The 12,572-nt window shown below is 44.8% G+C and overlaps 1 protein-coding gene across 1 annotated transcript; it reads right to left on the bottom strand.

Moving 5' to 3' along the window:
* Positions 1–1,100: 1,100 nt before the first annotated feature.
* Positions 1,101–5,699, bottom strand: CBLN4 (cerebellin 4 precursor). Its single transcript, XM_065754137.1, has 3 exons — positions 5,254–5,699; positions 4,001–4,117; positions 1,101–1,449 (listed from the first exon to the last, which is right to left on the bottom strand). Exons 1-3 carry the CDS (start codon positions 5,527–5,529, stop codon positions 1,252–1,254), a joined length of 591 nt encoding a protein of 196 aa, XP_065610209.1. The 5' UTR covers positions 5,530–5,699; the 3' UTR covers positions 1,101–1,251.
* Between the last annotated feature and the right edge of the window lie 6,873 nt (positions 5,700–12,572).

The raw sequence follows: 12,572 nt of genomic DNA, 5'->3' as shown, positions 1-12,572 counted from the left end.
ACCCCTAGAATTCCACCAGACTGAACTAGGTCAGCTCACCTGCCTCCCAGGGCACTTCCTGTGAATCCAAAAAGCTCATACTGTGCATATAATTATTATACCCAATTAAAAAAATAGCATGAAGTGACTTCCAAAAGCCAAAGGTCAAAAATTCAGCTAACATATATTAATCTTTATTATGTAACAGAGACATAATTAATGAATTTATGACGTTCGTATGACCTGTACAAAAAACCAAAAAGAGATTGCACCAAGTTAGGTACTTGCTATTTGGATTTCATATTTGTTGAACATATGATCTAAAACTATATACAGTTGTGGAGTTAAGGCAAAGCCAGATGATACCTTTAACACAACAGAAGGTTTGAAGAATAGGCATTATTACAAACAGGGGGACAAATTTCCAACTAATAAACTTCTGTGTCTAAGGAAGGAATCCCTCAAGTTTTCAATTGCTATCAATCACATTAATTAAAATTGAAGAGTAAGTGTGAGATGCCCTGAAGGACAAAGCTGCTCTGAAAATTGCACCTGGATGGCCGCCTCTAATTCCAGTGAGTATTTTTCTTAATGGTTATCAACTGCTCTTGTTTTTGGGAAGTGTGGAGAAGAGGAATAGTTTGCACATCCCACTAAAACCCAGCCATGCACTCAGCTTTCTGCGGGCAAGGTGCAATTGTGACTGGTGACAGCATAGATATATGGGTGAACCATCCCACACAGTACACAGAGGAGGAATGAAGTCAGTCACTTAACATAAATAATTACCTTTCTCAAGACAATGGAGTAACTCATGTTAGCTAAGTCCCAGTGACAGAAACACCAATATATCAATATACAGTTCTTTGGCAGCAACACACTAACTCTTGATCGAAGTCTGAACTCAAACTCTGCTAAATTATAGACCTCGTTGCCCATCCTTTCATCATAAAGGAAATCCACTTCTCTCATGAATCCATAAGTCCAATAAATAAAATCTGAATAAATCTTGCAGGCGGATTTAGACTGTAACATTAAGCATAGGTATTTATCGTCTGCTTTAGTCTCAGTCCAAATATACTGTATTTAAACACACAAAATTCTGTGAAACTTCTGTGTAGTTCAGATGGGGCCAAAAATCCATAAAGAGAATCCATATTCACCCATGAAAAACCAATAAGGAAACATCAATCCCACGATGACAGAATGATCTTCATGTGACAAAGGCAATGACAACTCCACAACTGGATGAACGTCACAGGAAAATTGACTTTACAGGGGAAAGACCAGAAAGCCAGAAAACGTAGAATACTGCCATCCACCGACCAGATTACCTTTCTCCAACTTCAGATAAACCTTATCCTCCTTGTCTAGATAGAGCAGGACTCCATTAGTGGCAGCTTCACGTGTGACATCCTTGTCCCCAGCAAAAGCAGAGATGACTGGCTTCCCATTGAGCATCAAATTAACCTGCACGAGAAAAAGCACTGAAAAGCTCTAATTAACAGGAAAACATCAACAAAAATCACTGAATGTTAACTACAGTGCCACTGGTAGGCTGTGGACAAGCCCTTTTGTTTCCTGGCCTTGATCTGCAGCTGAATGCAATCAGTGGAATGCCATCCCCCCGCCTGCAATGGCTCGGGCTCAGCATGAAGGATAACGAGGTACTGGTTGCATGAGTTGTTAATTATTGGCCTGGCAGCCCTGTCTGTGCCCACTCTATGGTGACATGGATCTGTGAGCACAGTTTTGCTCCACTTCACTCACATCACTAGTCATTCAGTCACATATAGCAAAGACATTTTCATGAGACTTTATAGGCACCTAATGAGATTTCAGAAGTACCTTAGTTGTATAATGAGGGATTACACTCCACTGAGAGGAAAGCATACATCCCTCCTATCAATGGCTGCATTTTAAAGTCTAGAACAGACCTTCAGCTTTATGTGTTTCAGTAGTGAACCCATTCTTCCACAGAACACTTCTGAAGTCAGCACAGCCCCTGCTCCAAACACATCACACAGGTTCTGGGTAAATGATGACAGGAAGGGCTGGGACGTGGGCAGGTCCACACACCTCCATTTCCCCAGAGACAAACTGTTCATTTTCTTCTTTTTAAACAGCTACAATGCAGTCACAAAGGTATGAATATGAAATGCCTGTTCATATGGAGTGTTCTGGCCTTGCACACACTTCCACCAGTTTTAACAGGAGTCACAGCAAAAGCCAGTTAAGCAGAATCTGGCCCTGATTTGGGATTCACTTATCCGGGAAATCCACTTAATCAGGTGTCCCCAGGGAACCAATTTCAGTTTAATGATACTTAATGGCACTAACAGATGTTTCAGAGGCACAGCATTATCACTTACATAGGAGGAAGAGTTAGCAGTGTTTAAGGCTGCACATGGCTGGCACTCAAGCTGGTTTGCCCCATGGCAGAGCTTTCAATCCTTCCTGATACTATCACACAGGCACAAAAGGACACCAGGAGTTTGCTCCTGGCTTGGTTTGGCTTTCTTTGTTCTGTAGGGGGACAGTTTCCCTGCAGGGCACCTCACAGCTCATTTGGTGACAGCAGGAGGCACATCACAGCTTTGCCTCAGATGGTCTCATGTGAACTGTGCCAAAATTGAGCCAACCAAACCCACCCATCACTTCTGAAAAACCTCGCTGATGAAAGATGTGGGTCACGTGGCAGGCCATGGTGTTCTCTGTTACACACCCCAGCTCCCAGGTTTGAGTACCTGGCATGTGAAACACCAAGGTCTGCCCTGGACTTCCAGAACCGAAGCCCTGACATCTTTCCTGGCAGCACATAATTTAAACCCAATAACGAGGGCTGACATCTGGTCATTCCAGGCCATATCAACACTTGTTATTTAAGGGAGTGAAAGGAATCAAGTCAGAGCTCACTAAATAGCTTACAAGCTCATTACAGGGGAATTCAGGATGTCAATATTTCATCTCAGACCCTTATCTTCAACCTGAATGAAACAGACTTGAAGTCATAAGCTGAGGGTGAATTGCCACAGGGCTGTGGGGATGGCTTTATGCGTTCTCTGCCATTCACACCTTTCTCAGGAGCTGTACTGGCAGCCCAAAACCAGGTCTGCACAAAGAGAAACCCAAAAACCAGGGCTGCACCCCTGCAGAAATCAGCTTTGTCTCAGCTCTTGCACACTGAAAACCATCTCCAATGGCAAGACAGGTCAGGGGAAAAGCATCAGATACTTCTGTAGATGCAATGCTCTCACAGGTGGAAACAAGACATTATCCTACATCTAGAAAGCCAGTACGTATGTCACAGGCATTGCACGACATGCAGTGAAGATTAAGGAATGGGCTTTGAACAATCTGCTTTTGGTTCAACAAGGAAATGTTTGGGAAATTAGAATAACTTATATTTAATTTTCGGCTGCTATTAAGCTAAAGAACAAAAAAGAAGAAAAAAACCCAACAAAACGTGTAGAATCACACTATTTTTTTTAGAATATGAGACATCTTTTACGCATTGAAAAGTGAGTTTAAAGGTTCCCTACAGGGATATAATGTTTTGGTTGTTGCAGAACAAACCCACCGCCTCAGCCCACAGCGGACTGGGTTCATGAGCATCCATCTGGCACCGTGACCTGGCAGCCAGGTGATGAGATGTCCCCAAACAAGCAGAAACACTATGTGTCCCCACACTGTCTCATGTAGCAAAACAGCTCTTTTCCAATAGCATTTATGCAACCAAGTGAAATTCAGAGACGTACTACTCTACTCAGTTCATTCTGTTTCGTACTTCATGCTCACCCACGTGGGTTCTCACAGCAAAGCTATCCGGTGTATCTCAGGTGAGGATCCTGCCTCATTACAGCTGTTCAGTTTAAATATATTCACTCTGCTGCTGGGAGCTGTACACCACGGGTTGCTGTGAGCTAAGCTGTTCCTTCTTGACAGTGCACTAAACACTCCTGTGTTCCATCTAGATTCTATGGTGAATAAACAACTCAATGAAGAGATTGCATGGGCGTACCTGGATTGTTTGGCTCTGGTAGACTTTAATCACGTGAAAACTGAAACTGTAAATTCCTTTTCTCGGTGATACAAAGACAGATTCCAACGTGAAAAAATTGCCCACGTTTACAAGGATCTACAAACAAAATGTGTACATGGGAATTAGCATAGGCATTCAGCACTGTGCAAAGCATGCAGACTATCCACTGTAGAAACCATTCACCCCAGGAAATTTCCCATCTATGTCTTTTTATTCATTGTTTTATCATCTCGTGTCAAAGTATTACACATAAAATGGATGTTTAGTTGTACCTATAGTACAGCCTTACAATAAATAAGCTGAGGGGGAAATCTGTCTTACTTTCTACTATCTCACAACTACACGATCTTTATTCTGCACGTTTAGAGGATATTAAGAAAAGGCACTTTTGTTCATCATTCAAAGATGACATCAAAACACAGACTCTCAGAGCGGCACACCAGCTTGGGATAAAAAGAAATGGCCAAGTCTACTCCACCTTCCTGGAAGTAAGAGCATAAAGAAACACCACAGTTCATTCACAGCTCAGTCAGACTGGGCTCTGGGAGTGCCTGGTGGATGAGCACCATGTGTCCGGGAGCCTCTGCTGCTTTCTGCATGTAAGCACTCGTCACAATTTGAGACTGGTTAAACAGAGTGAAGGAACAAGAGGAACGCACCAAATAAGTGCATCAACCATGTGATGGATATCTCCTTTAGTGTCTACTTTTTATTTCTTCTCACTCAGCTATGCTCTATTTTTAATTGACGTTTCCAGGCTCCTTTATGCCATACACAGCCCTGGGAAGCCACGAGGAATGCCCACAAAGTTGGGGTGATGCAAACAGCATAAAGCTGTGCAGTAAGCCTGGCTCCAGCTGGCACGACACTGTAAACTGTTCAGTATGTTAGGAGATAAAGATTAAAGCGAGCGTCAGCCTCAGTTACCTGCCCTAGGGCAGGAGCTCCCGCATGAAATGCGTGCTGGTATCCGCGCCCTGAAGCGATGGAGAAGAGAGGGGCTGTGCTACGAAACTGTGATTTTAGAGAAAACTTAAATGAATTTTCCCTGTAAATCGTTCCTCTTTCCCCTCTGGATCTCCAGGGACGGGAGGCAAATGGAGAGCCGCGCGGTACCCAACCCCCCCTCCCCCTAACTGCGTCCCAAACTCCGGTGGGAAATAGCGGAGGACGCGGGGGTGCGGCAGGGGCACCTGTTGCGCGCAGCGCGGCCCCGCGGGGCCTCCGCTCACCTGGTCGAAGTAGATGATGCGCGTCTTGTTGCTCATCTCGGACGGCTCGTGGTTGGTGCTCCTGACGGCCGAGAAGGCGACCTTCGAGTTGGCCGCCCTCACCGAGATGCCGAGCGGGGAGGAGGACGAGCCCTTGGCGTCGGTGGTCGGGTTGGAATCGCACACCACCAGGCACTTGCCCTCCAGGACGATGGGCTCCGTGTCGTTCTGTGCCCGCGCCGCGGGGCCGCCCATCGCCAGGGCCAGGAGCACGGCGGGCAGCAGCCGCCAGCCCATGGTCCGCACCCGCGGCCGCTCCGCGCCCCGCTCCGGCCACCGCGCACCCGCGGCTCTCCCGTCCGCAGCAGCGGCCGCCGCTCCGCGCGCACCTCCCCGCAACGCCGCTCTGAAAGTCTTCTTTCCGCCGCCTTCTTCCCTCTGCCTCTCTCTTTTTTTTTCTTTTCTTTTTTTTTTTTCCTCCTCTCCGTCTTCTCCTCCTCCTCCTCCTCCTCCTCCCGCCACCACTTGGTGCCTTTTTTTTTTTTTTTGCCTTTTTTTTTTTGCCTTTCCTTCTTTCTTTACTCCGCTGCTTTCGCGAGCTCTTTAAAACGCGCCACCAAAAGCAGCCGAACAAAATAAACGCTTTTATTAAAAAAAAAAAAAAAAAAAAAAAAAAAGGAAGGAAGAAAGAAAGAAAGAAAGAAAAGGGAAAAAAAGCAGCCCTCGGGTGAATTATTGATGAGAGACAGGTGACGAAGAAATAAAACCACTCGACGTTGCCATGCTTGCTGCTGCCGGCTGTGTGTCTGGTTTGAGCTGGAGATGCGGGATGCTGAGAGCAGAGAGGCGGGAGCTCACTCCGCCGCCTGATCCCGGTCCGGTACCTGCCTCTCTCTCTCACTCTCTGCCACAGTCCCCGAAGAGTTATGTCACAACGAACCTGCCCATCGCTCACCTAGCTGGGCTCCATTAGGAGAGACCTTCCTCCTGGAATTGCCCCCTGTAGACAGGCACGCTCGTCTTCCCAGGCAACTTTTACAGCAGCTGCAAAGCCAAAGGAAAGCAACGTGTCAGTGCAACGTCTCCTGTTTCCAAAAAGAGGCGGGGGCAAAGAGTTGCAGCCTGGTTGGGAGGCAGCATCTCAACCTGGAGCAGTCCCACGGGTCGCAGCCCCCTTCGTTTTGGCACTGCACCCGACCCAGCCGGGGCACACAGCCTCAGAGCCCGGCCCGCGGCACCGCTGGAAGATGCACGCTGCCCGGTGTCACCTCGTGGTGCTGCCAAACGGCTGCTTCTGGGAATGGTCTCATTCGACCTCCGCCTGGTAATAGTTTCTTGTTTTGACACGTGCCAAAAGGATTGCAAGAACGGTGGGATCCTTTTGCTTCACATTCCCTCATGTTTCTTGATTCTTACAGATGTGATTGGTTTGGTGCCACCAGCGGCTTCTGGAGCACATTTCTTGCTTCACCTAATGCAATGATCCACTGAGATCACCTCGTGGTGAAGCCTGTCTGCCTCCAGGGACGGATGGAAATGTGCTCCCAGAAGCAGAATCAACTCAATACCTCACCATCTGCAGCAAAAGCAACGTGCCCACTGTTTGTACAAAATGGGGAGTAAGATGTTTAGATTAATACACTCCAATACAGTGAGTATTTTTTGCACATAACAGGTTTGCAACAACAGTGTCCCATGTCAACCACTGTGAGCAGCCTTCATTCCCTTCCTGTCCACAGCAGCCCAGAGCTGCCAGAGCCATCTGTAGCTGCTGGAGCTGCAGCCCCCAGCACTCCCACTGCCTTCAGGGAGCCATAGAGCAGCCACCAAGTCCCCTTAGCTAGCAATAAATACAATCTTCTGTAAAAGTCAGAAAGCCAGATGCAAATTTTAAGGAAACCCTTTGGTCAGACAAGGGTTAAAAAAGAAATGCAGTGATATCCTCTTCTTCCAGTGACACCAGCAAAGATGAAACGTCAAGTTGAGAAGAGCCACTTGCTGTAAACAAGGAAAGGAAACAAGCAAGGAAGCAAAGATTTGCATCATAACACTGTTTCTTTTGTAGAAATTGGATCTGTAGATAAAAGGGTTCATGCCAACACACAGGAGCACCTGTCTGGAGAACTCTTGCAAAGGAGAACTGTATGAAAACAGCAAGACTCTGCTCCACACTGTTTTGTAAATAAATACCTACGTATAAATAATTCCACGCTATTTCAATCTCATCTGCACCTCATGCTGCTCCGTGGCCTCTCAGCTGTGCACCAACCAGAGCTAACATACATGTGGCATAGATACGCGTTCTGATTGGAATTTGAAACTTTGGACAGCATTGAAAGTTCCCCCGTTTGTCTGAGACTTCAAATTCTGTGGTATTTTCCGACAGAGTTTGTTCCAATGTCTTTTTTATTGCAGACAGTGACATCATCTCTATTGTGGAATAGGTGCAAGCTGAATCAGATGTTCAGGAGCTGACTTCTCCATCTCCCTGGCTGCAGCTGTGTGTGCTAAACCCACTCTCCATCCCACCCACTCCCGCAGATGCCACGGGGCAGATTGCACAGGGCAGCCCCATGGCTGAGCACTGCTCACTTAGTGCTCCTCTCCCAGCGGCGTGCACACATTGCTCGACACACAGGCTAAATCAGCAGCATGAACCAATTAGGAATTATTAGGTAGACACCTGACTAATTACAGCCATTTCTGAACACAGCTACTGAATTTCAGAGCTCAGTTGTGATAAAGTTAAATCCAAGTTACAGGTGTGAGCCCAGGTTTTGTGTGCAGTTGTAATCCTGTTTTGAGATCACAATCTGCAAACTCCCAGTGCTCCTCATGGCGTGCAACCTAGCACAGAAACATCAGAAAATACAACAGAAAGTCACTCAGAACTATCAGTCTGCATAAGACACATTACGATTAACATCATACCTCATCTTCTATGAGAGGGAGGCTGAAGCAGGCATTGTCTGAGCTCATGGGGCTCAGTGGTGCAGGATCACTCTTGCTGCTGCTGCCTTTTGCTGTCCTTGTCCATCTGTCTGCTGGCTGTGGTACAGGCTAACTCCTCTCCTGCACAGCCGGCCCTGGGACGTGCAGCTATAGCTTACCAGTTCGCTGGCTGAAAGCAAAACCAGCTCACCTGGCTAATGAGCTTAATGGGTCTTAAGAAGATCCAGTAAATATCTTGTGAAGTAACTTCCCCTTCATTCCTTTGCACATACACTCTTTGGAAACGTATACATGCAAATGGTTGGAATGGATAAATAACTAAAGTTTTTGCCCATGAAGTCAGACAGATGCAGAACCAAGCCTGCACTTCAATTGCTTCATTTTAATCTATTTCATAGATGCAGATGTGTGTGTGCTTCGTCTCAGGCACCTTGCTTGGCTTTTTAAGCTCTTTCCCTCCCGTAGCTCTCATCACACCATTCCACCTTTGAGGGTTTTGGTTTGTTTTTTAAGTTTCTGCACCAGAGGGAACAATGAAAAACAATTTTTCTGCTGTATTCAGAATTTGCTTGATTTCCCTGGCATTCTGTTACTGAATAAATAAATAAATAACTAAATAAATGAAATAAATGAAATAAAAACAATGCTTTGATGACTGCACTGTGGAAATGGAATTTTGAAATTCTGTGTGGGTCTTAAAGGTGATTTCAAAAATGAAGTCAGTGGAACATCCGCCTGTGTGTGAGGGTACAAACGTTCAGATCTGCTGGCAGCACTGACATTTCAGGGCTTTATTCAGCATTTCTCACACAGCCAATCCTTCTGTTTGCCCAGTGCTGCAGACCTGAGCACAGGGTGCACATTGAGGCTGGAGGTGCTCCTGGGCAGGCTCTACAGACACGTTCAGCTGTTTGTTTCTGCTGTGACTGGATGGAGGTCTGCAAATAATTCAGTTATACTGAGTCCGATGCACTTAGTCTGGGTTTACACTGGTGTAAAGCTATGACCCTGTGGTTCTTTTTATTCCTTCATACGTTAGTTCACAATGTCAATATGTTGTTAAATTTCCTCATCAGTCATGGATGGGGACAGCCCACCAAGAGCTTGGCTCTTCTTGTGTGAATTTTTATTCAAAATCCATCCAGAAAATACCTTGCTAATTCATACGTATGTCCAATACATTCATAAAATGAGAGCTTTTGTGGACTAAGACCAAAAAATCACATACAGACATTAACACCTTTAGGCCAGGCACTCAAAGCTCTGTAACTTGCAGTAAAGAAAATTAAATTCTTGTCTTATTAATACATATCTAGAAACAAAAACAAAACAAAACAAAACAAAAAAAAATCCAGACAAAGTCCTTTTTCTGTTTTCAGCTAAGTTACCTGACACATTTTGTGCAGGTTTAGGAAATAAACAACTTCTGAGGCACTGTGTTGACCCTATGCAATGGTCTTAGATTTTCAATTGTGTTTGAATGAAACAAGAAGTGTGCATTTTGCCAAAGTGGAATAAAATCCAATAGGGTCAGAAAATAAGGGGAAAAAAATAACCTAGCAGGAAAATTGTTCCCTTTTAGTAGGAGGGAAGAGGAAGGAACTTGGTTTGCTGCCTGCTCTGATCTTCAGAACCGTTTCCCATAAGCAACACAAGCGCAGAACATGCAGGATGGAGTTTGCAAAGGTTTCAGTGATCTGCTGGCACTTAATTTAGCTTACACTGTTGAAAACCTTTTGTAGATAGAGTCTGCTAGTGTGATGTCAAGAAAACCGCAGAAAATTAGATTGTGAAGTGCTGTAATTTAGTGCATCTCCTTTGACTTCAACAGAGGCACACAGATTACCTCCCCTCAGGAGAATTTGTCCCAGAGAAATTGCTCACAGAGTGGCTTTCACAGCAAAAGCCAATGAAAAACAAATAGCACTGCTGAGGGAATAGTTTGCCTTAAAGGACATGCCTAGGAGAGTGCGTTAGGAGGCTGCCCATTGGCTGCACTGTTTGTTTGGTGTTCAGAAGGGAGAGAATTTACTGGAAGACTCGTGATGATATTTGGAGTGGAAGTCACTGAGCAGGGCTCAGCATCAGGATTTTTAGTGCCATCTATTGAAATGTGCCAACTCTAAAGGAGGAGAAAATGCTGTCAAGAACAATATCTATCTGTCTTTGTGGTAGAGTGTGCTTTAAAAAGATGCAAGGAAGAAAGCAATATGCTTATTTCACAGATAAGGAATCAAATCCATTGAACTCACCAATTTCTCTCCCTGGACTGTAGATGTCTTTCCCAGGCAACTGTTGTCTTTTTCTTCTTTCTTTTTTTTTTTTTTTAAACACTTTTTCTGAGGAATGTGAGGCTGGAGAGCTCACGTTCTATGTTTCTTTTTGTCCTCAGCTGATGACCCCTGGAAAGTGCTTCCTAGCATTATTCTGGGGAAGCAAAATGCCCTAGGGACTACAGAAAGCCACAAGCAGCTGCCACCTTCCTAGGAATGAGCCCCTATGGGTTGCAGTCCTCAGCCAACAGCCCACAGCTCTGTCCTGAAGAAAAGCAGTGTGAGCTCTGCCCTCGGCATCAATGGCCTTTCTTTATATAATCCAGTGAGCTTTTAAGATGAAAATATACAAACGTATCTTGAAATAGCGACTGGCCTCAGATCTTTACATCTTTTTTAGCTTGAGGAAACTGGGAAATTTCTGCCTCTGGGGCAGAAATATTCAGATTTCAAACTGACTTATAGGGAAGCCCTTGTGAGAGCTGGTACACACACACACTCCCTCTGAGAACTCAACTCAGATCAGTGACCGATGCCTCTACGAGCTCCACATCTTCAGATTTCTCAGGGCAGATTTGATTACGCCAACATTGGGCAGCTGGAAAAAGACAGAGATTTCTATGTGTGTACAGCTCTGATCCCAGGTCTCAGCACTTCCTTCTGCCACGTTCTTGCTGGTAGGATTAGAGTCTAGTACAAAATCCAGAATCAAAATCCTTGCTGGTACATTCTCTGCACTTCAAAGAAACAACTTATCACAACAGATCTCTGTCTTTCTGTAGACAGCAGTTCTTACACAGCTGGGCTGAAATAAATCTGTACAGCATCTGACTCACAACCTTCCTTCACTTCACTGGATATTGAGACCATCTTTACTGAGGAGGACTACACCTCATTAAGATTACACATTTCATAATATGCTGAAAGTAAGCTTGCTGCCTTTTGTAGGACAGTAGTCAGCCCAGATCTACAAATACTACAGATCTGGAGGGCAGCTCCTTTTAGGAGTGCTCCTGAATGGGTTCACTTCCACGGGCAGGAGCTTCTGTGCACACCTGGGTGTTCATGGATGCAGCTTTGCAGGGTACAGCTGACAGCTGCTAGGAAGAGCTGCACTGAAACTGCCACTTAGAGCTTGTCCATCTGAAACGACGTGGTGTAACATCTACTATTCTGCACAAACAAACACCATTAAAACAGAGTAAAAGAGTTGGCCCAAAGAGACCTGGAAGAAAAACCACCAATATGAAGCAAAATATTATTTCAGGGGAAAAAAAGAATGAGCTCTATTTGTTTCTTTTTACCTATAAATCAGATGAGCTCTGACACTCACAGACACGGAAGAAATATCTTGTTTGAGAAAATGGAAATGTGTTCCTCTGTAAGCTCCCATTCCTCAGGTAAGCTTTGTGTTGTCTGGAGGGGCAGAGCTTCTTGCCAAGAAGGTATTCAGTCATTAATTTTTTAAATGAATGCTCCAGGATATTCATTCAAAGACACAGATATCAACTACTGTGTAAAATATATTTTTAATTGGAAGAAGCCATGCCAACTGAGCTATAAAACAAGTACAAGCTGTTAGGTATAATAAGAGAGAAAAGAGACATGGAGGGGGAAAGTGAGTCAGGGGAAAAAAAAAGAGAGAAAACTACTTAGTTAAAAGAGACTTGCCAGGACTCCTGAGCTAAGATAACGTCAGGAAAACACAAAACTTATCATGACCATCACGAATGCTGTTCAGGGATGCAGGGATCCAGATACCATGGAAATGGCACTTGTATTCAGGGTTATCTTACATGATTCACATATCAATGAAGATGGTTCCAATTTTGGAGCAGTAATAAAACACATCAAAAACTGCAAGTGTTGTCTACAGTGTACGTATGTGCTCCGGATAGTGCATTGTGATACAGAGATGCAAGAAGTCAAAGAATTGAATTTTCCACTTCTAGACAAAAAAGAGAGATCTCCAGTTGTAGCTTCTGGCATGTAGAGATGCTATAGATCCCAATGTACAGACACTACTGACTTCAGTGTCAGCCAGGCGTCACTATTCCAGTGCTGACTTGAGCCAAACACAGCCATTGAAGAAAACAAGTATGTTTTCTCTAAAAC

Source organism: Cyrtonyx montezumae, unplaced genomic scaffold (assembly GCF_038088225.1).
Source record: "Cyrtonyx montezumae isolate F1298 unplaced genomic scaffold, pur_monq_1.0 scaffold_9, whole genome shotgun sequence".
Taxonomy (NCBI): Eukaryota; Metazoa; Chordata; class Aves; order Galliformes; family Odontophoridae; genus Cyrtonyx; species Cyrtonyx montezumae.
The sequence above is the reverse complement of the archived record's forward strand: the minus strand, read 5'-3'. Positions and strand labels throughout refer to the sequence as shown.

Bases quoted from the DNA above. Each gene is read 5' to 3' on its own strand.
- CBLN4 (XM_065754137.1), bottom strand. From the start codon at position 5,529: ATGGGCTGGCGGCTGCTGCCCGCCGTGCTCCTGGCCCTGGCGATGGGC. The intron at 4,118-5,253 runs GTGAGCGGAGGC...TTTTGTTTGTAG, and splicing joins GCATCATCTACTTCGACCAG to ATCCTTGTAAACGTGGGCAA. The intron at 1,450-4,000 runs GTACGCCCATGC...TTTCTCGTGCAG, and splicing joins ACCAGAGCCAAACAATCCAG to GTTAATTTGATGCTCAATGG.